A 24655-nucleotide genomic window follows, 5' to 3' on the forward strand; every position below is an offset into this window, starting at 1 on the left:
CTTGGAGAGAGTTTGCTGAGGCCTTCCGTGGAGTCTATATTCCACCAGGGCTGATCGAAATGAAGTTGGGAGAGTTTCTGGCATTGAACCAGGGCACCAAGACCGTGACGCAATACCTGCATGCTTTCAACAACTTATGTCACTATGCTCCCGACATGGTTGACACAGATGCTAAGAGAATAGCTAGCTTTAAGAGGGGTCTCAATCCAAAAATGATGAAGCATGTTGGTACCAACAACCGCGTCAGATTCAATGACTTCATCAGCGACTGTCTGAAGCAGGAGAAGAATAACAACGCTAGCACCGCAGCCAAGACACGCAAAAGAGCCTTTGAAGGTGGGCCGTCTCAAGCTAGGGCACCTATGGGAGGTCGTCCTCCATATCGCCCATCGGCACCTGGCGCTAGATTCAGGCCACCTCAGCCAAGAAGTCAGAATTTCCGTGGACCTCAGAAGCCATACAAGATGGCAGTACAGCCCAACAAAACAGCCACAACTGCGGTACAAGGCAACTCCAAGGGAGCTGTGGGATCCACCGGGACAGTGAGAGGACCCTGCTATAACTGTGATCAACCCGGTCATTTCTCGAAGTTTTGTCCGTACCCGCCCAAGAAGAAGCAGCAGACTTATAATGCTAGAGTGCACAGTACAACAGTGGATGAAATCCCAGAGGGAGAGCCCGTCACTGCTGGTAAGTTTCCTGTCAACGAAAACCCTACAGTTGTTCTATTTGATTCTGGATCATCGCATTCTTTTACGAGTCAATCATTTGCACAGAAACATGAACAACTATGCATAGAATTGGGTTATGGTTACCGTATAAGTTCAGTAGGGGCTGATGTTTTGACCAACCGGATGGTTCGAGGGGCAACCCTTGAATTAGGTAGCAGGAAGTTCCGAGTGAACTTGATAGTTATGCCTGGGTTAGTCTTGGATGTCATTATAGGGATGAATTAGATGAAGGATTGGGGAGCAGTCATAGATACTGGAAGTCGAGTACTTACCCTTAAGGATCCACTGGGTGAGGGTACTTTCCAAGTACCATTGTCTCGGAGAATAGACCTTATAAGTGTTACATGTGCTACGGCAGTCATTCTTATTCATCAGATTCCGGTAGTGTGTGAATTTCCGGATGTATTCCCGGATGAGCTACCTGGTCTTCCGCCAGATAGGGAGATTGAGTTTGGAATTGAGTTAGTCCCCGGAACGGCTCCGATTTCAAGGAGACCCTATCGGATGCCTCCAGATGAGTTAGCTGAGCTAAAGAAGCAATTAGAAGAATTGTCAAAAAAGGGGTTTATTCGGCCAAGCAAGTCTGAATGGGGATGTCCCGCTTTGTTTATGAAAAAGAAGAAAGAGGGCACGTTGAGAATGTGCATAGATTATAGACCACTCAACGCTGTGACCATCAAGAATAAGTACCCCTTGCCACATATTGATGTTCTGTTTGACCAACTATCCAAGGCCAATGTGTTCTCAAAAATAGATTTGAGATCCGGTTATCATCAGATCAAGATTAGGCCACAGGATATACCAAAAACTGCATTTTCCACCAGATACGGGTTGTATGAGTATCTTGTCATGTCTTTTGGCTTGACAAATGCTCCCGCATACTTTATGTTTTTGATGAATACAGTTTTCATGCCAGAATTGGATAAGTTTGTGGTAGTGTTCATCGATGACATTCTGGTGTACTCCGAGAACGAGAAAGATCATGAAGAGCATCTGAAAACTGTCTTGACCAGACTTAGAGATCATCAATTGTATGCTAAGTTTAGCAAATGCGAATTCTGGTTGAAGGAAGTCCCTTTCCTTGGTCACATTCTGTCAGAGAATGGAGTTTCAGTCGATCCAAGTAAGGTGCAAGAAGTTATGAATTGGAAGGCACCGACCACAGTTCCTGAGATTAGAAGTTTCTTAGGACTAGCGGGTTATTACCGTTGCTTTATACCAGATTTCTCGAAGATCGCCAAACCGATGACGAGTCTCCTACAGAAGGATCACAAGTTTGTGTGGACAAAGGAGTGTGAAGCAGCTTTCCACACTTTGCGGAAACTGTTGACCACTGCTCCGGTTCTAGCACAACCAGATATTGAGAAACCATTTGATGTGTTTTGCGACGCATCGAAGACTGGATTGGGCTGTGTTCTTATGCAAGAAAGGAGAGTCATTGCTTATGCATCACGTCAATTGAGAAAGCACGAGGTCAACTATCCAACACATGATCTTGAACTTGCTGCAGTTGTGCACGCCCTAAAAATTTGGAGACATTATCTACTTGGTAATGTGTGCAATATTTTCACGGATCACAAGAGTCTTAAGTATATCTTTACCCAACTAGAGCTAAACATGAGACAGCGTAGATGGTTGGAATTGATCAAGGATTATAACTTGAATGTGCAATATCATCCTGGTAAAGCCAATGTAGTGGCAGATGCTTTGAGCAGAAAGTCACATTACTTGAATGTGCAGCCATTACTTGAAGATGGATTCGATCTAATGCATCCTGCTGTGTTACATAGTATTCAGATTAGTTGCTCTTTGGAGAGTAAGATAATAGAAGGCCAGAAAACTGACAAGGGGATATTCCACATCAAAGAGAAAATAAAAGAAAAGCCGTCTCAACACTTTAAAGTGGATGAACAGGGCGTGTTGTGGTTTGACAACCGTCTTGTGGTTCCCAAGGATCTAGAGCTTAGAAGTAAACTCATGGATGAAGCTCACCTTTCTAAGCTATCTATCCATCCCGGAAGTAGTAAGATGTATCAAGAACTAAGATCTCGATATTGGTGGACCAAAATGAAGAAAGAAATTACAGCATATGTTGCCAGATGTGACACATGTTGTCGAGTGAAAGCCATTCACATGAAACCTGCCGGTATGTTGCAACCCTTATCAGTCCCTAGTTGGAAGTGGGACGATATCAGTATGGATTTTATCATGGGTTTGCCCACTACTCAAAAAGGACATGATTCGATATGGGTAATTGTGGATCGTCTTACCAAGACCGCTCATTTCTTGCCGGTCAAAACAGATTATCGACCACCTCAATATGCCGAGAAGTATATCGCAGAAATTGTGAGGTTGCATGGTATACCAAAGACCATAGTATCTGATAGAGGCTCACAGTTCACGGCTCACTTTTGGGAACATTTACACAAAGGCTTAGGAACTAGTTTGATTCGCAGTACCGCTTATCATCCTCAGACAGATGGTCAGACTGAACGAGTGAATGCTGTTTTGGAGGATATGTTAAGAGCCTGTGTATTGTCTTCTAAAGGATCATGGGAATCATGGTTACCGTTAGCTGAGTTTTCTTATAATAATAGTTATCAAGAAAGCATCAAGATGGCCCCATTCGAAGCTTTATATGGCAGAAAATGTAGAACACCATTGAATTGGGTCGAACCTGGAGATAGAAGGTATTATGGCATTGACTTTGTAGAAGAAGCCGAGAAGAAAGTTCATATTATTCAGCAGAATATGAAAGCTGCCCAATCACGTCAGAAAAGCTATGCAGACAAAAGAAGGAGACCCCTTGTGTTTGAAGTTGGTGACTATGTTTATCTGAAAGTCACGCCAATGAAGAAGAAAAGGTTTGGAATCCGAAGAAAGCTTGCCGTGAGATTCGTAGGACCATACAAGATCTTGGAACAAAGAGGTCCGGTAGCCTACAAGTTAGAGTTACCTGAGACAATGAGTACCGTTTTCCCAGTTTTCCATGTATCACATCTCAAGAAATGTTTACATGTTCCGGAGGAAAGAATAGAACCTCGAGGTATTCAACTCAAATCAGATTTGGTGTATCGTGAGCAACCAGTACGAGTGTTAGACACTAAGGAACGTGCTACTCGAAATAGTGTGGTGAAAACATACAAGATACAGTGGGATCATCATGATGAGGGAGATACAACTTGGGAAACAGGAGAGTATCTACAAAAAGCTTATGAAGATTTTTATAACAAATGGTTCGTAACCCAAATCTCGGGACGAGATTTTTATAAGGGGGGAGGGCTGTAACACCCCAGTGTTATGCCTGCATTTAGGCATTGCTAATCATGCATATCATGCACCATCAAGAATCCAAATCATACATGCCTAATCATGTGAATAACAATTGAAACATTGCTTTGAAACATTTGAAACATGTGTGAAACCTGAATGTTGCATACCTTTGTTAGAATTGTTTTGCCCTGAATTTTTCTTGCTAGGTTAGTAAGACATGTTTGGCTACTATTGTAAATCATCTAGCAATGTTTAGTTCAATTTTTGGAGCAATGTTTGTATTCAAATTAATTCAAAATTTGGCTTCAAAAATAAATTCCAAAAATTAGGGTTTTGAGCTAAATATGGACTTTGAAGTTACAATTCAAAATCTAGAAAGAATTTGGCTTTAGTCATAAAAGCAAAGTTGTAGAGAATTAAATTCTAAACAACTTTCGTTTTTGGTACATTTTCAAAAGCGGTCATTTTCTTGCTCAAAAGGGTATTTGAAAACTGCTATTTGAAATTTCATTGAAAATAAAATCAAAATTTTCATTTCCCTTTTTACTGGGCCGCCGCCTCCTTTCCGGCCCAGCCCCGCATGCCAGCCCGGCCTGCCCCGTGCCCCGCCCGCTCGCCAGCGCGCCGCGCCCGACCGGCGTCAGGCCGCAGCCGCCGCGTGGCCGCCGAACGCCGGCGACGGCGTACGGGTGGCACCCCGGTGGGCCCGGCTACGCCACGCGCTCGCCTTCACCTGCCGACCCTGCAGCGCTCCTCCTCACTCTGCCAGTTCGCTCTCTCCTTTGCCAACGCAAGTAGCAGCCGCAGCGCTTGCTCCGTCGCGCGCCATCGCCGGCGTGGCCGTTCTGGCCGCGCCCGTTCACCTGAGCTCGCTCCATCTCGCCCTGAGCACCGCCTCCTCCTCGTGCGCCTCGTGCTCACCTTGGTAAGCCATGGGAAGCTCCCCTTCCCCGGGAATCCCTCGTCGGAGTCATGGCCGAGCTCGCCGGAGCACTCCGCTCCGCGGACCTCGCCCCTCCGTACTCCCTCTCACTCTCGTTTCACGCGCACGAGCACCGCCCGTGCTCGGTGAAGCTCCCGCGCCACTTCTCGCGCCACCTCTTGTCCGGAGATGGCCGGCCGGCGGTGAGCCGCACCACCGCACCGCCATGGCCGCTGGCCAGCTCGCTCCTGAGCTCCTTCGGCCCTACCATTTGCACTACCATGTCCGCTTTGGCAAGGTGGCCACGTTGGTGGTGACCTCGTCGCCGGTCACCTCACCGACGACGAGTTCCCGCCGGACGAGCGTGGCCTCCTCTGCCTCAGGGGCTGACGCGTGGGGTCCCGATGACCCCTGGGCCCGTTGTCAGTCTCTGTGTGTGTGCATATGTGATTCAGATCCGGGTGTACCCAGCATTTTCTTCGGCTAGTTTTTAAAAAGGGTTTCTAAAATGATTTCAAAAATGGAGTAAAAAGCTTGTAAAATGTAGATCTCGAGTTATATGGCTCCAAATTTGTTGAAACTAATTTTGTTGTGTTCCTTGCCAATAGAACTACATGATAAAAATATTGCATGTCATTTTTGAGATGCTTTTCTGTAGAACTTTATTTAATCATGAATATTGCTGATAACTTGAAAAATATGTAGAAAAATCTATAGGCTTCAGAAAAATATGATTCCAAGTTTGTTAATCTTCTTGTGTCATGTACTTCTTAGGAAAAATATGTTTCATACATGTGCTGTGGGAAAATTTAGAGGTGTAGTTCAAGTCCCTTTTATAACTGATTTTTGTTATTTTTGCTAGAGAGCAAACTTTGTATAAAACATGCATGTGATAATTTTTGTACAGTGATTATATGCTATGAAGAACCTAGGAAAAATATTAATTCTATTGTTTGACACTTTTCATAGTACAAAGTAATTTCATGCTCATTTTTATGCTATAGCTTGTCCTTTTTGTGTAGGATAGTTTACTTATCCGAATGCCATGAAATTTTTATGGTAGTCGGTTTAGGGTAGTATTGTGCTACTGTGATTTTCTCAGATTTTTAGGAGCATCAGAAATGTATGTTGTTATTCAAACCTATTATTAATTAGGGTTTAAGCAAGTGTTGTTTTAAGTGTGATTAAGAAATTAGTAAAGCTTTGGTGTATCTTTGAAGCATTTCATAAGATATGTTAACTTAACATATTAGTAGTAGAAGAGAATGCAGTAGATGACATGTGCTTGTAGTATAGTTTCTTGGATGATGTTGACTACCTTGCATTTAAACATATCCATTGCATTCATCTCCTTCAATGCACCGTTTGCATAATCACTTACGCGCATACATCATACAGGATCGCAAACTGAGAACCCAGTCGTCATAACCGAGGAGCCCGAGGAGCAGCTCGAGGTGCAGCAGCAGGAAGTGCCAGAAGCCGACGAGGAGGACGTTGAGGAACTTCCGGAGTGCCCCGATCACCGTCCGAGCTCCTTCGAGAGAGGCAAGCCCCGGAGCATTTTTCTCCCGGTTTGCAATTATTTAATTAAATGTTTTACTTTAATTGATGCATTATGTTCAGGAGTTGTTTGCAACCGTTGCTGCATTATACCTTGCTTACCTTTGTTATACTATATCCTTGTTACCCTGGTATCCACAGTCGAGTAAATGCTTAGCTGGCTTAGACCGGTAGAAGTCGGGTGATTTCCTATCACCTGCGAGCTATAGGTGGTTACCTGGATCTGCTTGGATGACTATGAAGTCATGGTATAACTAAGTATTAAATGAAGTTGAGACCGGACGGAGACTTGCAGTGTTTTGGACTGTAGTGTTTTCCGTCTGTGTCGATTAAGGACCGACCGTTGTTGGGCCTCGAGTCATGTTGAACGCATGCCTTACATTTAGCTGGCCGGATAAAGTACCTTCCGACCGCGAAGCTGGGAGATTTTTCGGGCCGAGTAAATTGCCCGCAGCGCACTGTGCCGAAGCAGGTGTGGTAGGACACGGGGGCGGGATGATAAGGCCAAAGTGCAGTCGGTCGGCCCCCGGGTACATGTGGTTCCTGGCAAACTCGAGGTTCCTAGAAAGTTGACTCGGTGATCAATATCTCACTTTAGCGGGTGAGTGAGATTTGTGTAAGGAACAAATCACCAGCTGGTTAGGAATCGATTCGAATCGCCATCGCTCCTGGATAGTGAGCACTTGACTTGAGTTACTTCATCGTAGTAAATGTTATGGAACACTTGGACAGTTATAACGAATATGACGATATGGAAGTTGTTTAATGATCATTGGTTATCATTATCTGCTTAATCACATGTTTACTCTAGTATAGGTGCAAACCTAGTTGACATGTTAATAATAATTAACTTGGCAATAATGCTTTTAGAAAGGTTCTTGAAATGCTAAAAATGCTTCTTTTTGCAAATGAGTCAGCTACCCTACTATAAAGCCCTTCATAATCCTTGGTGTCACTTTATTTTCATTTATGACGGGTAAGTCTGGCTGAGTACCTTCTCGTACTCAGGGTTTTATTCCCACTTGTTGCAGATGGGCAGATGTATTACGGCTACTGTATCAACTGCCTTTATTCTGCGATGGGTGATGCTTAGGACCATGGGCATGGTCATTCCTTACGTCTCATCTGATGCTTTTGTTGGAGATGATCATTCGCTGGCACTATATTTAAACTCCGGGTGAGTGTGTGTGTGGTTTGAACAAATGACTTCCGCTACTTTTATTCGAACTGGTTTTGTAATAACTATGTTGAAACTCTGATGTATCCGTGATGCAAACTTTTATGTAATATGTGATGGTGACCGCTAAACTTATTACGATCATGGCTGGAACACGAGTTGGTTTGAAATCCTTCGTGATTTCACGGACTACCGGGTTATACGGGCTTAAGTTTGCTCAATCGTCTGCTCTGGTGGATGATTTTCTTACTTAATTTCGTATAATTGGTCGGTTCTGTTACAGAAGATAGCAGGTTGGGGTGCATATCCTCTCAAAGCATAGTATCCAAACTTGTATAATATAGTTCGACATAAACATGCTATTTAGCAAATACTCTAGAGGCAATTCCTCTAAATGTTTCCTTCAAAAGGGCTTTACTGGGAATTAAGCTGGCTGAGTGGAATAACTTAGTAGCAAAAGTAGCAAACATTAACTTACAAGTTGGATGAGATAGGTTCTTTTGGCTCCTTAAAAGCAGTGGGCGAGTTCACAGTAAACTCCATGTATAAACACCTTGTCAATACGGGCTTTAAAGTATCCCAGGATATTTGGCGTTTACATATACCACTGAATTTTTTTTGTGGTTCATTAAGAGAGGGGTGATTTTAACTAAAGATAATGGGGCTCTTGTGTTCTTGTCCCTACTTTGACGTGAAATTGTGATTTTGCCCTCGTTTTTCTAACTTTGTGATTTTGCCCTTAACTATAGCAAAGTCAACGCGATTTTGCCCCTGGTCAACGGTAAAAACAAGGGCAAATTCGCGTTGACCAGGGGCAAAAACGCGTTGACTTTGCTACAGTTAAGGGCAAAATCACAAAGTTAGAAAAGCAAGGGTAAAATCACAATTACACATGTGTGTAAGGGGCAAGAACACCATTTTCCCAAAGATAATTTATTAAAAAAATAGAATGAGAACAAATCTTGCGTGTTTTGTAGTAGGGATGGAACTATTCAACACCTCTTCTTCGAGTGTTTGTATGCTAAGTTCTTATGGCAAGCGATACATCGTTTTGGGCTCAAATCCCTTTTGAATGTAATGGATATCTTTTATGATTGGCACAAAGGGGTAGATCAAATAAGACGTTGTTATTGACAGGTGGTGCACCCATTTGTTGGACTTATGGCTAGTAAGAAATGATATGGTTTTAGAGAAATGTCAACCCAAATTTCTTTTGCAGGTTTTATTCAAAGGAACGGATTGGCTACGACATTGGTCACAGTTGCAAAGGTGTGATGAAATCAATGATCGCTTCTCCCATGTTTGTCGGGCGCTAGAAACGACGGCTATGTAGTTCTTTGCTTCTTTTGGATGGCCAAATAATGCTAGGATTGGTTTTTGAGTGGTTTTGGTTTTATACGTTCCTCAACTTTTATAAAAATTGGTCTGGTTCTCATGGGTTCAAGAGACGAAGCCGGATCCTTATATTATTAGAAAAATTGGAATGAAAAAAAGTAACAGGCGTTTTGCCTCGTCATTTTCACTTGACAAAACTTAGGCTGAAACAGGCTCTAAATAGCCCACCAGCGTGGTCGTTCAGCCCAACCTAGAACATGGGTCGTTAAGCCCATCAAGTAACCTCTAGCCCGGCCTCGACAATGGACTGGGCCACTGGGGTACGCGGTGCTGGTGCCGCAAGCTCCACTATGGGCTATGGCCTATGGCCTATGGACCACCGGCCGCTATCTTCGGGTTCCCGTGCGTGCTTGTGAATTGTGATCAGGCAACTAGTACAAGTACTCCTACGTCACATGATGCAATCAACCGAGACGGCGTTACGTTCCTAACACAGTTTCCTAGCGCTGCCTCGCAGAAGCTGAAGAAAAAGAAAAGAAAAAACTTAGCGTAGCGCCACAAATAATGGAGGTTGTTGAGACGAAGACGAACAGGGCCACATATAAAAGTATAAAACCATTTCTGAAGTGATTCAAGATGCTCTTCAGTCCTTAAAGGCTGAAATGGAGCTTCCAGGAAGCTGTGTTACCTAATCTCTGATGAATTATTCAATGATTATCCCTTACTTGCAGCGGAAGCAGTGAGATATGGCGTGCTATTTTAGTGCAGTCCACCGCTTTCCATATTTTGACATCTATATATCGAAGGACTTTTGCAATTTCAATTTTTTTCAGTTGACCGAACTTCTGAATTATTTCTGATTGCCCAATGGAGTGATGGACTAATTGGCTTGCAAAAGACCAAGTACGGTAATTTGCATTGGAGAGACGTGTAGGCTTCAGCCACTCATAACCTTATCCTATCTACTATTCCAAGCATACTGAATTGCTGAGTCACATCTTCGTATTGCCATCTGCCCTATATAAACACATCGATATGCACTTATGCAGCCATTGCAACACAGTTACAATACACCAGCAAAGCAAAGTGTAGGAGAAAATGGCCTCCATGAAGCTGCTCACTCTCACCTGCATCCTCCTCCTCTCCGGTAAGCTGACATGTGCGACGTTTGCTAGCCAAGCTCTCTATCTTGAGATAATGCGTGGTTCTTCATTGAGCTCGATCGATTTCTGTATGTTGTGATGAATCAGGGCTCGTCGTGCTGGGTGAGATCGGCGGGACGCTGGCGGCGCCGGAGCCGTGCCCGGTGGTGTGCATCCAGGGCGGGTACATCACCTGCGACAACTACCCGTACCAGAAGCTGGACGGCTGCGCCTGCGAGTGCGCCCCCAAGAACGGCATCAACTGCGTGCTTCACCACCTCGCCACCGGCGATACCTTCAACTGCCCACGGCAGGCATAGGTTTATAGCTGGAGCCGCGCATGCAGGGGCGATACCAAGTTGCATTGTGATCGTCTGAATAGTGTCGTTGCTGAATATTAATGAATAATGAAGTATGTTTTTTTTTGTGTCTAGAATAATGAAGTATGTTTAGTAATAATGAAAGTATGTGTCTTACAGTACAGTCCTAGTATTACTGAACAAGCGATGCGAGGTCATGAAAAATACTCAAAATCCATAAGGAATGTGCCTGAAGGCTATCGGTTGACGTTCTTCTCCCAACAGACCAGACAGCAACACAGCTAATAGGCTTCAAAATTTGGCGAAATTTCAGCCGAATTTTGCGAAATTCGGTAATTTCGGCGGTGACTGGAAGAAAACTCCGAAATTTTATAATACACTAATACATGTGTTATATAACTCTAACTTATATTTTTCTATTGTTTATATTGCATGTTCTTTTATTCAATAGATGTGTAGTCATAATTATACTAATATTTGTTTAAATCTAAACTTTTTTTAGAAAAAGCATACTTCATGTGCTAATCCCTAAAAAAAATCGGCGAAATTTCGGCTAAATTTCATAAAATTCGATAATTTCAGTGGTGGCCAAAATTTTTGCATACTGAAATTAAAAACCCTATCCGTTGCTCTGAATTCTAAACAGCGATCAATTATCAACCAAATCCTGGGAAAACTTCACGATCGAGCTCACCAGTTGCAAATAGGAGGTGGTCTATTACTCTACCCAAGGCAGTGTAGCAACGGCACGAGTGTGTCTACCATCCCCTCGCGTGTTTCACAAGGACCTGACACCCGAGTGTCAGATCTAAAGATGGCAACGGGGAATTCCCCGTCGGGTTTTGCCTCCCCATCCCCGTCCCCGCGGGGGAGAAATTTCCCCGTCCCCGTCCCCGCCAAGGCTCGCGGGGGACGATCTCTCCCCATCCCTGAACCCGAGCGGGGAAACATACCCGACGGGGTCCCCGTCCCCGCTATACAAAAATCTATAGTACTCAAACCAATTATACAGAAGAAGAAATGTCGACCATAGAACGCATCTTGCAACAAGAAATAAGATGCTTAGTTTAGAGACCGGCACACTTGCTTACAAAAATTACAAAGAAATCGCACACAAGATCTCACAAATCCATTAAATCCACTTCTATATGCTCTAAGCGGGGCGGGTTTGCGGGGATCGGGTTCGGAGGATGGATCCCCATCCCCGTCCCCGCCAGCCCCGACGGGGATTGTTTTCCTACCATTTGGATCCCCGTGGGGGAGAAATTGGCCCCGTCCCCGTCCCCTAATAGAGGAATTCCCCGCGGGGAATCGGGGATCGAAGCCCCGTTGCCATCTTTAGTCAGATCTCCTCGGAGCACTCGATTCTACCGGACCAAGAAAATCGAGTGTTTTAGGCCTAGGAAACACTCGATTTCCATAAGCACACGATCCACATCTAAGGAACCAAATATAAAAAATCAAATAAATGCAAAAATCAAAATAAAAATAGAAAAATTAAAAAATCAGATCAGATTAACAAAACAAATCAACATATTTGTCGGTGCAGAAAGTGACCAACTAGTAAATATTTATAGTTTTGTTGCACGTTGTGATCGGAGGTTGCCTAGCACTCAATGACATAAGATTTATACTGGTTCAGGCAACGTGCCCTACGTCCAGTCGAGATCGGTCGGTGACTTTATTCCTGAGCCCAGGTGCTCGAAGTCTATAGTGGGGTTACAAACGAGAAGGAGAAAGGAGGAGGTGTACAAGAGGTTCGGTTGGCTCCGACCGGAAGGATTGCGGTCGGGAGTGTTGATGTCGATCTAGTGAGTCTGAGCTTAAAGAAGTCGACCCCCTTTTGTTGGAAGGAGCGCACCCCCTTTTACGGATGTTTCTAAGCCTTGCTGCCCACGATGATGAAAACTGGATAATGGTTGACGCCCCCAATACTGTCGATGTCACTATAGGATGTCAGATGTGCACGGGAGGTCGAGCTATCTTCTTCAGGAAGGATGACGCTGATACATGTAAAATACTTCTTGATGCCTAGTGGCATGTGAGAAGCCGCGCTATGTTCACCCGATATGGCAAATCCTAGAGCCCATACTGCGATCGATGTCCAGAGACACACGGGGGGCTTTACCATACGGGAGTTTCTAGCGGCCCCTACAATACTTTGTGTCAGGGTGGCTGCAGAGCACTGTTTCGTGCAGGGTATGGTCCCTGGTACAGTGGTTTTGACTTGTGAGCCATGCCTTGCCTTTCTCCGCACGTCTTCTGGTTCCTTCCGAACGGGGTGCCCCCGGTCGGGCGGCTCCAGTCGGCTCTCAGTGCGTCGGTCGGAGAAGAACGGTGAGCAGGGTTCCCATGAGCCCCGGTCGCGGGGTCGGAGTCGGAAGCAGCGTTTTGGGGCAGGCCTTCCGATTAGAGAGACTGCTTTGGAGACGGTTGGTGCCTAAAGCGAGTGCTCAGGTCGGAGAGGTGGGTCGAAGAAGTTGACGAACGTGCACTTGTTCTTAAAGGTAGACCTTCCGGTCGGCGACCGGACTACCCTTCCGGCCTGCTGTGTTTTAGATTTTTGGACCGGCCCATGAACTATATGTTGTTTTCGTGGGCCGAGCCCGGGCGTAGAAGCCGGTCATCGAGGGACACCGGGTCTATGAAACCGACAATATTATTTCTATGAAAGGCAAATTGTAAGAGTTCCGAAGAAGAAGCAAATAAAACATACAGATTTAAAATAAATATGCCAAACAAATTAACAGATTGTTTCTATGAAAGACAAATTAAAAGAATTTAAAAAAATCAAATAAAACATACAAATTTCATAATACAAGAGAAAAACAACACAGAATTAGTTTACCCCAATTAAATACAGAATTTACGCCTAAACAGAACCCGTAAAAATACGGTACAATGACATGAAATCTCTCCTAAAAGAACAATCTGCACGAGATGATGGGACGGGTCAGCAGGTGCTAGATGGGATGTGACACAGCACGCCGAAGTCCAACCCGCGCATGCATGGTCCCCGCCAGCATGCATGGTCCCCACCAGCATACAGTGAAGCTGCACACCTACGCATGGTCTCTTCAAGACTTCAAGGCATCCAGATGGAGCCCTCAGGGACCTACACTTGATCCCGCATGGGGACCGGCGCCTGTTACTCTTTTGCTCACGCGTGGGGACCAGCCCTACCAAAACCAACGCAAGGTGTGGATGGATCGGAGAACAGATCGGACGGCAGCGAAAATCGTGTGACGAAGGGCAAAAGAATGCCTGAGTGACGCACAGATTTTGTGTTTCTGAATTTCATGATCATGAACATGAACATGAACAGGTGACGGACTGACAGTAAACCTCCTGGCTCCAGCCAACACAAGACAACGTTCTTGCGCGGCCCTCACCACCGAGGGCACCACCAACGGCTCGGACCTGCATTCAGTTTGAGTTTGAATAAACACATAAAAGTGTTTATGCCTAATACAATAAACAGTAAATTTAGAATAATAAATAAATAAAACTAGCAATTTGATTTCTATACAGTTATAAATAAATTGTCTTAATAAAAATCCATATAACAGCAGTAAAGCCCTGAAAAAGAACGCTGACGGAGCTGGTTCCCCGCCGGTGAGCACCTGCTTGGTGCCCACCGCTGGTCTGGTCCGGTGCCCTCCTTTCCGTTCCGGTGAGTCGTTTACTGGTTGGCCCCGTTCGCTGGGTCTGAATTTTGGCTGAAACTGGCTAAAAAAATACTGTTTCGGCTGAATTGGTGTGAGAAAAAAACACTGTTCTGGCTGAAAAAACAAGCCGAATAAGTTAAATTTAAGACAAGCGAACGGGGCCGTTGTCTCGTGGGGTGCTCTCCGCATGCGCCTTCTTCTCCGTCCTCTCTCAAGGTGTGTCTCTGCCCTCTCCTCCTCTCATGGAGTTCCCCGGTCTTTCGTTCTCGCCGGGGTTAAAGATCCAGGCTGACATCGGCCCCGTTCGCTTCGTGAAAAACCAAGCCAAAACACTGGAGAAGCGAACAGGGCCATCAAGGCCAAGTTGGGCTTGCCGGTCTCTCGGCCTGGATTTAATTAGTCGGCGTTCTTCCTTGTTGCGCTTTTGGCCGCTCCAAGTTCCGCCTCTCCCCTGCTTCTGTTGGAGTGCTCTTGCAAGCCGCCATTGGTGGCTCTGCTGCCCAGTTTAAGGTCTCTCAGCTTGGCGTACTTTCAAGTTCATTGTTTCGACCAAGCTTGTGGGTTTCTTCATTGCCAATATTCGTTCGTTCTTTTGCGACTCCTTCAAAGTCTTGTTCTTCCTCTGGGGCAATGGCAGTCCTAACTGGCGTCGTGAGCTTGACTTTTACTTGCTTGAAGAAGCCAACTCCTGGTCCTCTGCTGCTTCTAAACCTGGCCGCAAAACCTTTGATGAAGCTGTCAAATCTCCCCCTCGCTCGGGAGCTAATGCGGTTCCCTTGGGCCAGCAACGTTCCCTTCATGCTCCGGCGCGGCGCTTGGTTTTCCATGTCATTGTTTTTCCTTACGCCGTCGCCCCTGGTTCTTCTTCCTCTGCTTCGGCCATGGCTCGGGACACGCAACCGACAATGGCATGCAGCCGCTGCCTTGCTACTGGTCACTGGCGAGTCAATTGCAGAGGCCCAATACGTTGCCGCGCGTGCCGAAAACCCGGGCATGTTGCCGCTGCCTGTAATAACTTGGAGATCTTTGGAGCAGGCAAGGATCTTGGCAAGCCCAAGAATGGAGCGACTGATGTTTTGAAAAGGAAGAAGTCCACTTTACCTCTCTCATCTTTTGCGATAGTCAGCTTTGCGTTCCTGATCCTGAAAACCAGAGAAACGACCTCCCTCATCTATCCAAACCATGCACATGACCCCCAGTCCTAGTTTCAGCTGTGATTTCGGCTTCGTTGGCGCCACGGTGGATATGGGCCAAACTGACTCAGCTCCAGGCTAAATAGAAAGGAAGAGGTCCCGTGAGCAAAAAAAAAAAAAAAAAATCCCCCCAAATTACAACCTTAGCTTGCACACAGGCGGCCTTGTTCGTCCACGCCGGAGACGACGCCCACGCCGGCAAACGGAGAAGGGGAGCAGCGGCGAGGCGGTGGGATCTAGGCGCTGGTCGGGCACAGGGCGCAGGCAAGAGCATCCCGGGCGGGCCCCTGCTCACGCACCCTAGCCACCCCGCCGCTGACGCTAGTTCTTCCTTGCCTCCGGCACCTGCTCACCGCCGTCTCCCATGGACCCTAGCACGTCGCATGTTCTCCTCCCGCAGCCAGTTTTTGCGGGAGAGCCACCGCTAGGAGAGAGTGGGCTGCCGCTGATCTGGTATCCTTACTGCGGCATGGGGAGGATTTTAGAGCTGTTGTCAAAATCAGACAAGCACCCAATGGAAAGGTTCTTCAAATGCCCGAGGAAGTACAAGAAGGTTTGGTTTTCTTATTGAAATTGTCGATGGTAATTGAAATTTAGGGTTTCTGATTTATTCTGTTGGTTTGGCATTGCAGTTTCCTCTTTGTGATTTCTACATGTTCGAAGAAGAATATACCAACTTTCTTATTAATTATGGGATGCTTCCAAAATCTGAGATGTGTCATTACCATCCATTGGAGATGACAGATGATAGTGTGCAAGCTGAGATGTATGAACAGGTGATGAAGAAAGAAGCTGCTGGTGTGTATGAGCACAGGAGGACTATAGCTTCGGCCAAGAAGGGAGGCAAGAAGAAGCAAGGACATTTGAATTGGATGATGTGTGTTGGTGTTGCTGTCCTAGCGTTGTTAGGTTTCAATTCTGCCATTCTCCTTGTGTTGGTTGTGATGCAAATATATAAGTAGTCAATGTTTGCCGGCATCGGCAGGATGTTACCCTTTGTAATGGCATGAATCAAATTCCCTTCTTTTTTTGCCAACAAGCTGTCTCTTGTCGTGCTAGAAAAGAAACAAAGCAATACATGTTAAATCTTATATTTGCACTATGCAGGAACCAATGCATACACCATAATAATGTCAGATAACATAGGCAAATAATTGCACTATGCAGGAACCATACAGATAACATAGGCATGTACTCACAGATAACACAACACTGACGAATGGATAAAAGTGCAAATAATTGTCATACATGGCATAAGTAGCAAATAGATAAAAGCCAGATGTTTGGCATAACACATGGTTTGGCATACATAAAAGGTAATCAACCACAGAACTTAAGTTTCCTGCCTACATAATTATTCAAGTTTGGCATACAGCCAGCAGACTGTACACATCACAGCCTATCAGATTGCCATGGAGGAAGCATTTGGAGTGGAGCAATTCCAGATTGCTTTGGAGCAGGCTTGGGCTTCTTCTTGGCCGGTTCTTGAGCTAACACAGTCACAGATGCAGTCCCGCCAGTTAACTGTACATGCACACTAGAATTAACATTGGAAGTGGGCACTCTAGCTTGTAGGTTTATTGTAGCTGACCTAGAAGAAATTGTTGAAACCCTTGCACGTGCACTTGATTTGATGATGTTCTGTGAGTTTGTTGCCTTTGCCTACATAAGTCAGATGAAGCAAGATGTACATGATGTTCGAAGAATGAATTTAAAATACAAGATGCATAAGTTAAAACTTTGAGATATAGGTAAACTTACCTTTTTGTTGCTCTGTGCAGTAGATACATCAGCTGTGGAACTCCTTTTTTGTACCGCTTGTGCTGCTCTTTTGTGTGTTGGACAGCACAAAAATAGCATTTTGGTTACTTCCTGCAGCCGAATGAGATCCTGTTGGCTGTGATCTTGCATATGACTCATTTCCTTTTGGCTGTGAGCTACCTCCGGCTGACTGAGATCCTCCTGCCTGTGAACTTCCTGCTCCACTTATATTGGTACATGTTGTCCTGTTGTGCCCAGGCAAGTGGCATTTGCTGTATTTTATAACAGTTCCAGTTTTTGGCATTTTAGTGGCCTTTCTAACTTCTGTGGGCTCCCTTCTCCTCTTAGTCTTTGGCCTGCCTGGCATCTTCACATAACCAGGAGCTCTAAGGGGTACCCTATTAGATGAGGGCCAGCTATTCATACCCTCAACTAGATTCAAGCAACGGCTGTATGTTTGTTTGAAATGGTACACAAAGTAGCAGTCGGCCACATATTCATCTAGGCAGTTGGCCTTGAACAAAATACAAGAAATGGCATGGCAACATGGAAGTCCAGACAATTGCCAATACCTACATGAACATGTCTTTGATACCAAATCCACTGTGAACCTATTGTCGTAATGCTTAACTTCATATTTCTCTTCCCCATTGCAGATGGCATGGCAGTGTGCAGACAAAGATATATAGACATTTAATTTTTTATTGATGTTTGGGCATATAGCACTTGTCCACTTCCCTAATTTAGTTCTCTGTTCTTGGATCCTCACCATTACTTTTCTTCTAATTGTTTCTAGCATGGCGATTATTGGGAAGAACCTAGCCTCAATGATCCATTTGTTGAATGACTCACAAATATTATTATCTACTGAGTCACAGTTAGAGCCCAACCTGAATCAAGCTCTGCTCCAATGCTATGGATGAGTGTTTAGAATAGCTTGTGCCCCTTCTCTGGTTTTTTGTGCTAGTCTCGCTTTTGCCAAGTTGAAAAGCATAAGGCAAGGTGCTTTAGCACACATCCAAAACCTTTTCTGGTAGTCCTTCATGGGAAACTCCTTCTTCCAGTTGGCATAAATGTGCCTAGCACAGTTCCTATGTTCAGCTTCTGGTGCCCATTTGCTAACTGCATTAAGAATTCCCTACACAAGTTGGAAAAATTATAAAGCATCTACCATCACATGTTTAGAATTGTGAAAACAACAAAAAGGATACATCTGGTTACCTTTTGTTGGTCTGAGATGAAAACCCATTCCTTTCCTCCATGCACACCAACATCCCTAAAGAGCAGATCACAGAACCAATCCCAATTTTCATTGTTCTCCTTGTCCACAACAGCCCAAGCAATAGGATACATCTAGTTATTAGCATCCCTCCCAACAGCCCAATTTTCATTGTTCTCCTTGTCCACAATAGCCCAACCAATCCCAATTTTCATTGTTCACCATTAGTTGCTCCTTTGAAGAAACAACCATCTAACCCAACAACCTTCCTGCAACCAGCTTTGAACCCTTCTCTTACAAGCATGCAGACATATGTACATTCTTCTAAAAATAGGAGGCTCTACATTATCTTCCTTGTTAACAATAACAGTGCTTCCTGGGTTGCTTCTGAGAAGCTCCATCTGGTAGTCATACAGCCTAGAGTACTGCCCTTTACTTGCATCCAATGCTTTCTTCATCACTAGTGCTTTTGCTCTCTTTAGCTTGGACATAGAAACTTTGGCAAACATTTCTTCTTGAACTGTCTACAACATATGCCCAAGTTTCCAGCATGGGTTGGCAAAAATGAACTTCTCATATTTTTTAGCAATTACAGTTGAGGTGACTAGTTTGTTGTCTCTTCTTGGTGGACACATGTGATTATTTACAAATGTAGATATCTGCCAGCTATCAGACCTAGAAGTATTTGACAACAAACATACCCATGGACAACCTTTCCAGTCACATTTGGCCCTCACCCTCTTTGGATCATCCTTAGCAAAGACAATAACCTGTCTCTCATCCAGGCCATGTTTAATTACAGCCTTCTTGAATTGCTTCTTAGAACTAAACTTCATTCCCAACTTAAAATTGACAATATGATTCTTCTTGTTAAATCTTGGATGCATGCTACCTTGCCCTTCATCAATAGATTCTGCATCAGTACTATCTACATATGGAGTGCAGTTGCCATCATCCTCATCATCTTGCCCAGTTCTAGGCCTAGATGCAACACCCTCATATATCACATCATCTAAGCTTGTTGCCTCACCCCTCTTGAACTTCTTCTTGAAATCCTTAAATTTCTTATGTATTTGCTCTGCTTCATCATCATCACCTGAACTGCATGAGTCTCCAGGCATGTACTCACTGTCAGTGTCAGACTTCTCTTCTACATCAGTGTCAGACTTCTCTTCTACATCAGTGTCAGACTTCTCTTCATCATCACCTCTCGATGTCTCTCCAGGCATGTGCTTTGCTTGTTCTTTCCCTTTACTTGGACTACTGTAAAATTCTCTAACAAGGGCAACTTGCTTCTCTACTTCTTCTTTGCTTTCATATTTTCTCCAAATAGCCAAAGGATGTAGATCTTCATCTTCTATGTCATCATCCTCTGAGCCAGCTTCCATCTCTCCCTCATACTCACTTGCATTAGCTATTACATCCAGCGCATGATTTTCAACGAACACATCGGCAACACCATCTTCAGTAGTGTTGTCAGACATGTACCGGCACACTTTGTCATCAACTGGAGCTCTTAGGCCTGTACTCATGTTTGTCCCTAAAAATAGCCAATGCAACATTGTGCCTTCTTTGACATTGCAATGGTCACGGAGATGACCAACAACTTCAGGCAGTGACATCTTATCTCGGTCTATAAAAGACATAGCTTCAGTTCCTCTATCATAAAACAGTCTATCGCTTTTCCTCACGAACTCCCCATTAAAATGGAACCGAACAGGGAGCAAGTCACAACCATCCATTGCTAAGCACCTAAAGCCTACATGCAAAACATACATGCTATGCGGTTCAGTACTGATCAAATCGGTCCAATAAACAACATCAGTGCTTAAAATATGACTACAAGTGCTACATAAAGGCGCCTGTTGGCCTTAAAATATGATGAACACTATAAAGCAAAGGCTATAATCATAGTCAGATGTACCAATCACTAGTTAAATAACACAAATTCCAAGGGAATCAAGGAATCCGAAACAAAAACAACTCAAAACTACATAGATCCATTTGTGCCTTACCGCTCACCCTGGTCAGCACAAATCCTATGCTTCACTGCTTGCGGCGACCGGTGCTCGAGCAGCGGCAATGCTCCTGCCTGCACGCTGCGTGCTGCGCGCTGCGCTCGACTAGCGCCCAGATCCCACCGCCTCGCCGCTGCTCCCCTTCTCCATTTGCCGACGTGGGCATCGTCTCAGACGTGGGGCGTCGTCTTCGGTGTTTGGGGGGATTTTTTTGGCTCACGGGACCTCTTCCTTTCTATTTAGCCTAGGACTGAGTCAGCTTGGCCCATATTCACCGTGGCGCCAACAAAGCCGAAATCACAGCTAAAACCAGGACTGGGGGTCATGTGCATGGTTTGGATAGATGAGGGAGGTCATTTCTCTGGTTTTTGGGATCAGGGACGCAAAGCTGACTATCGCAAAAGATGAGGGAGGTAAAGTGGACTTCTTCCTTTTGAAAAAATGGTTTGGTATTGATGTTTCTGGGCGGCCCTCTCCTTCTAGCCCGCCTGTCTTCAATTCTTTCACTGACATGGCTCGTTCTTTTTGGCCCACGAATAAATTTGTGCCTAACTTAAATGTGGCTAGGGCAATGGACAGCGCGGTGCGACCCAATAGCACTCAGTTAGAGAAGGCCTTAGTTCAGAAGGTTGACTATTTAGCCCCCCTTTGGCAGGGCTTTTGCCGTAGCTCCACGAGCGGCTTCGGGCGAAGCCCTGCCAAACGGCGACAGGCAAAACGGCTTGCGGCAAGAAGCCGGCAAAAGCCCCGCAAAACCCAGTGACTCAGTTCCTCCCCATGCGAGAAGCCAAAAATACTGGCTTATTCCGGCTCGAGCTTATTCCGGCTCGAGCTCATCACTTTCCATCCCTGTCCCTGGCTTGCTCTCCTCCCCGACGCCGCGCGCCGATGGCCGCCTCCCTACGCCGCCTGGTCGGCCTTGAGCTCCGCCCTGCCAGCTTCTCCATGCTCCACTCCATCGGCCTCGAGCTCCGCCCCACCACCGGCTTCTCCCTGCTCCGCTCCGCCCCACCGCTGGCCTCTCCCTGCTCCACCCCGCCGGTCTCCAGCTCTGCCTCGCCAGCCTCGAGCTCTAGCTCTGCCCCATTGTCGGCCCCTCCCTGCTCCGGTGGGTCGGCCTCCTGCTACGCTCGAGAGAGAGAGAGAGAGAGAGATGGATGGAGGGATTGGGTGCCGGTAAGGAGTGAGGCCGTTCGGATAACGAGAAGAAAAGAAGGGAGAAGGAAAGAAAAAGAAAAAAAGAAAGAAAAATGAAGAGAAAAAAGGAAAAAGAAAAAAATAAGGGTATTTTGGATATTTCACATCTTCTTTACACTAGAAGAAACCATTTTGCCAAACATTTTCATACAAAATAAACCAGAATCAGAAAAAACTGCTTTTTTCATATGAACCAGAGCTAGAGCTATTTTTTTACCGGCCGGAGCCACGCCAAACCCCTCCGCCTGGGAACTCTCCGCCCCTTCATATACCTACCGTTTGCATCCCTGCACGGCAACTATAGACAGTGGAGAAAACCCCACGCCTCCTCTATAGTTCGCTCCCCCCACCACCGCTGTCCTTCCATCTCTGCAAGATTTCATGGTGTTCCAACGCTCCGATCCTACTCCCTTTATCCCGGAGAACCTACAGTATGAGGACATTCCCAACCGAGAGTTCATGGTGCAGGCGGTGGCTCCTGTTCGACCACCGATGAGGAATGAGAATCTCACAATCGTCACCATCAACCCCCTACCTGGTAATTCCCTTCAGTTTGCTGCTGTTCGTGGAGTGATCAGAGATTTCTTGCATCTAGAGAAGAGGGTCACATTTCTAGACATCCAGCCCACCAATCTGGGGTAGGCTCTTGTGCGTCTCACTCATACCTTTGATCGAGATACGCTAGTGGAGGAGAGTCTGCATGTTTTTGATAATGTCAATGTTACCTTCTGTAAGCATGATGAGGGCAGAAACTGGCGTAGGGCTAAATTTAATCTTAAGTGCTGGCTCTTGCTTTTGGGATTTCCTAGTGATTATTTTTATTGGTCTAAAACCGCTCGGCCCTGGTGACAAGATAGGCCACCCGCAGCTGATAAACATGCCGATCTTCGGCTTCCTTCAAGGCTTTTGACATGGCAGTCTCCTGGCTCTTTGCAGCTGCAGCACTAGCATGCGCTTCGGCGAGCTACACCTGGAGCATCCGGTTGAAGATCTCGGCTTCCTCGGCGTGCCGAAGGCACGCCCTCAGCTCCAAGGCTTGACGGTCATACTACTCATCCAGAGCGAGCAGGTACGTGGTCAAGTGCACCATGGTGGGACTATCCTCTTGCACATCTCGTCCTTGCAAAGCCTCCATGCGGGCCCTCCATGCCCGCCGATTCTTGTCCAAAGGAGGAAAGAACCGCATGGGGGTACAAGCAATGGGCTCCTCATAGATCTAGTAGAGGTACCGTAAGGCTTTGTGGGCCATAACCTAGTAGGTGTCGACGAAGCGAAACCCGGTTGTGGTCACACTCCAGGCTTCAGTGAGGTCGGGGAACTCTTCACTCTTCCCGATGTAGACGGTAACCTCACACCGCTCGGTGCTATGTTCCTCATACTCCCAGCCCTCATACTCGGGGCGATCATTGACTCTGAGCTTTTGTAGAGTGGCATGTAGGATTCTAGGAAAACCCTCAACGTTCATGCAGTAGGTACTAACCCAGGCTCCTGCCATCTCTGGCGGTGGTTGCAAGGAAGGCTGAGCGAAAAGCTGGCTCAAAGGAAAAGCTAAGCGAGCTAAAGTGCGCCAAGTGATGGTACTAATGGCTAAGTCAGGCTCTACTTGTAAAGGCGGAGCGTTCAGTAGTCCTGGCATGGTTCACCAGGGTTCCCGCGCGAGATCACTACGGCGGATCAACCAAATTCCATGAATTCGAGGCGAGCGACATGCGATGCCATTACTGACTAGTACGACTGTAGGGCAAGGGTCCGACAAGAGCGTAGAAAGGGGTACGGGGAGACGTGGGTCACGACCGGTGCGAACCACGGGTGAACGCGAAACACGAAGCCACAGTTCAGACCTAACTCTAGAATAGGACGAGACAATCGTGCACAATACGACACGCGTGACACCTATGGATGGCGTATCTGCAAGTAAAATGAGTACTACAATGCATAGGCAGGATATGCATGAATGCACGTCCTATATGTCCTTTCACTGTTGCCACATATAGGGCAACCATTCTCAGAATTTTGGCACATCGTTCTCTCCCTGTAACTAGTTGATACTATCGAACTATGCTCGAGTCAGTGTACCTACAGAAAACTTGATCAAGCCTATCTAAGTCAGCAGAGTGCCATCTATCCTAGATACATAACCATAGTAATAGGGCTACTTATATAACTTTGCATATGAACGTCCTAACTTTTTGCAACAATGGGTTGTCAAATTTTAGTTTAGAAAAGGTTTTTGAAGCCTTGTTTCCTCATTTGTGCTCTGATACCACCTGTGGCAGAACCACCTAATCTAATGCCTCACAGGAGTGCTTGTCTTCCATTAGACACTAAGCACTCAAGGGAGAACACTAAATTACTCGATTCTGTCGGACACACCCCAGGGGAGAACCCGAAAATCCACATTTTTGCCATCAGGATCACAAATAAGAGAATAAAGCTTACCTCATTCTTAACCATTTCTTACATCACTTTTAATACAACATCAGAGTGTAATATCTATTAATATAATAGTGGAATGAAATCATATTATCAGAGTTGTAAACAATTTAATTAAACAGCGGAATATAAACATGTGATCAGAGTTACAGCGGAAATAAACCTCTATTAATGACATGATGAAGTATTGATATATAAACTACGACAACAGATTATTAAACTTCTATTTATAAAAGCATTTGGTGAGAGTTATAAATAAAAACTACGATCGCAACGTAAAGGAAATCCTCTCTGAGCCCACTAGGAGGAATCCACACACAAGAGTCAGCTTTAGCATCCACCTGTCACCTGCAACAGGGGGAATAAAACCCTGAGTACTCAATTGTACTCAGCAAGACTTATCCGATAGGAGAAAAGAAAAGACTCCAAGGATATGCAAGGCTATCTGGTTTGTGGGTTGCATTTGCAGAAAGCATTACTAAGCGTGCGTCCTTATATTCAATTTTTATTAAAAGCCGCATTAGTTCATTAACTAACCATTCTATGTAAGCACCTGTGCTACTTTCAAGTAGGTGGTAAGCAATCAGATTTCCTTTGTCCACCTTCCATCTTTCAGTTCTTACTACGATGCTAAACCATAGACAAGCCGTACCGGATAGCCCGGCGATTCGCGAATCAATGTCCCTAGCTGGGTACCCCGAAAACA

General features: G+C 45.5%; 2 protein-coding genes across 2 annotated transcripts; one reads left to right on the forward strand and one right to left on the reverse strand.

Moving 5' to 3' along the window:
* Positions 1 to 10018: 10018 nt before the first annotated feature.
* LOC136475794 (uncharacterized) lies at positions 10019 to 10579 on the forward strand. The gene is made up of 2 exons (XM_066473404.1): positions 10019 to 10145; positions 10249 to 10579. Exons 1-2 carry the CDS (start codon positions 10097 to 10099, stop codon positions 10458 to 10460), a joined length of 261 nt encoding a protein of 86 aa, XP_066329501.1. The 5' UTR covers positions 10019 to 10096; the 3' UTR covers positions 10461 to 10579.
* A 6531-nt stretch (positions 10580 to 17110) lies between these two features.
* LOC136453250 (uncharacterized) lies at positions 17111 to 18435 on the reverse strand. Its single transcript, XM_066453837.1, is given in 2 exon segments — positions 17111 to 18220; positions 18304 to 18435. Coding segments are annotated over 2 exon segments (1242 nt in total).
* Between the last annotated feature and the right edge of the window lie 6220 nt (positions 18436 to 24655).

Source organism: Miscanthus floridulus, chromosome 1 (genome assembly GCF_019320115.1).
Source record: "Miscanthus floridulus cultivar M001 chromosome 1, ASM1932011v1, whole genome shotgun sequence".
NCBI classification, from domain to species: domain Eukaryota; kingdom Viridiplantae; phylum Streptophyta; class Magnoliopsida; order Poales; family Poaceae; genus Miscanthus; species Miscanthus floridulus.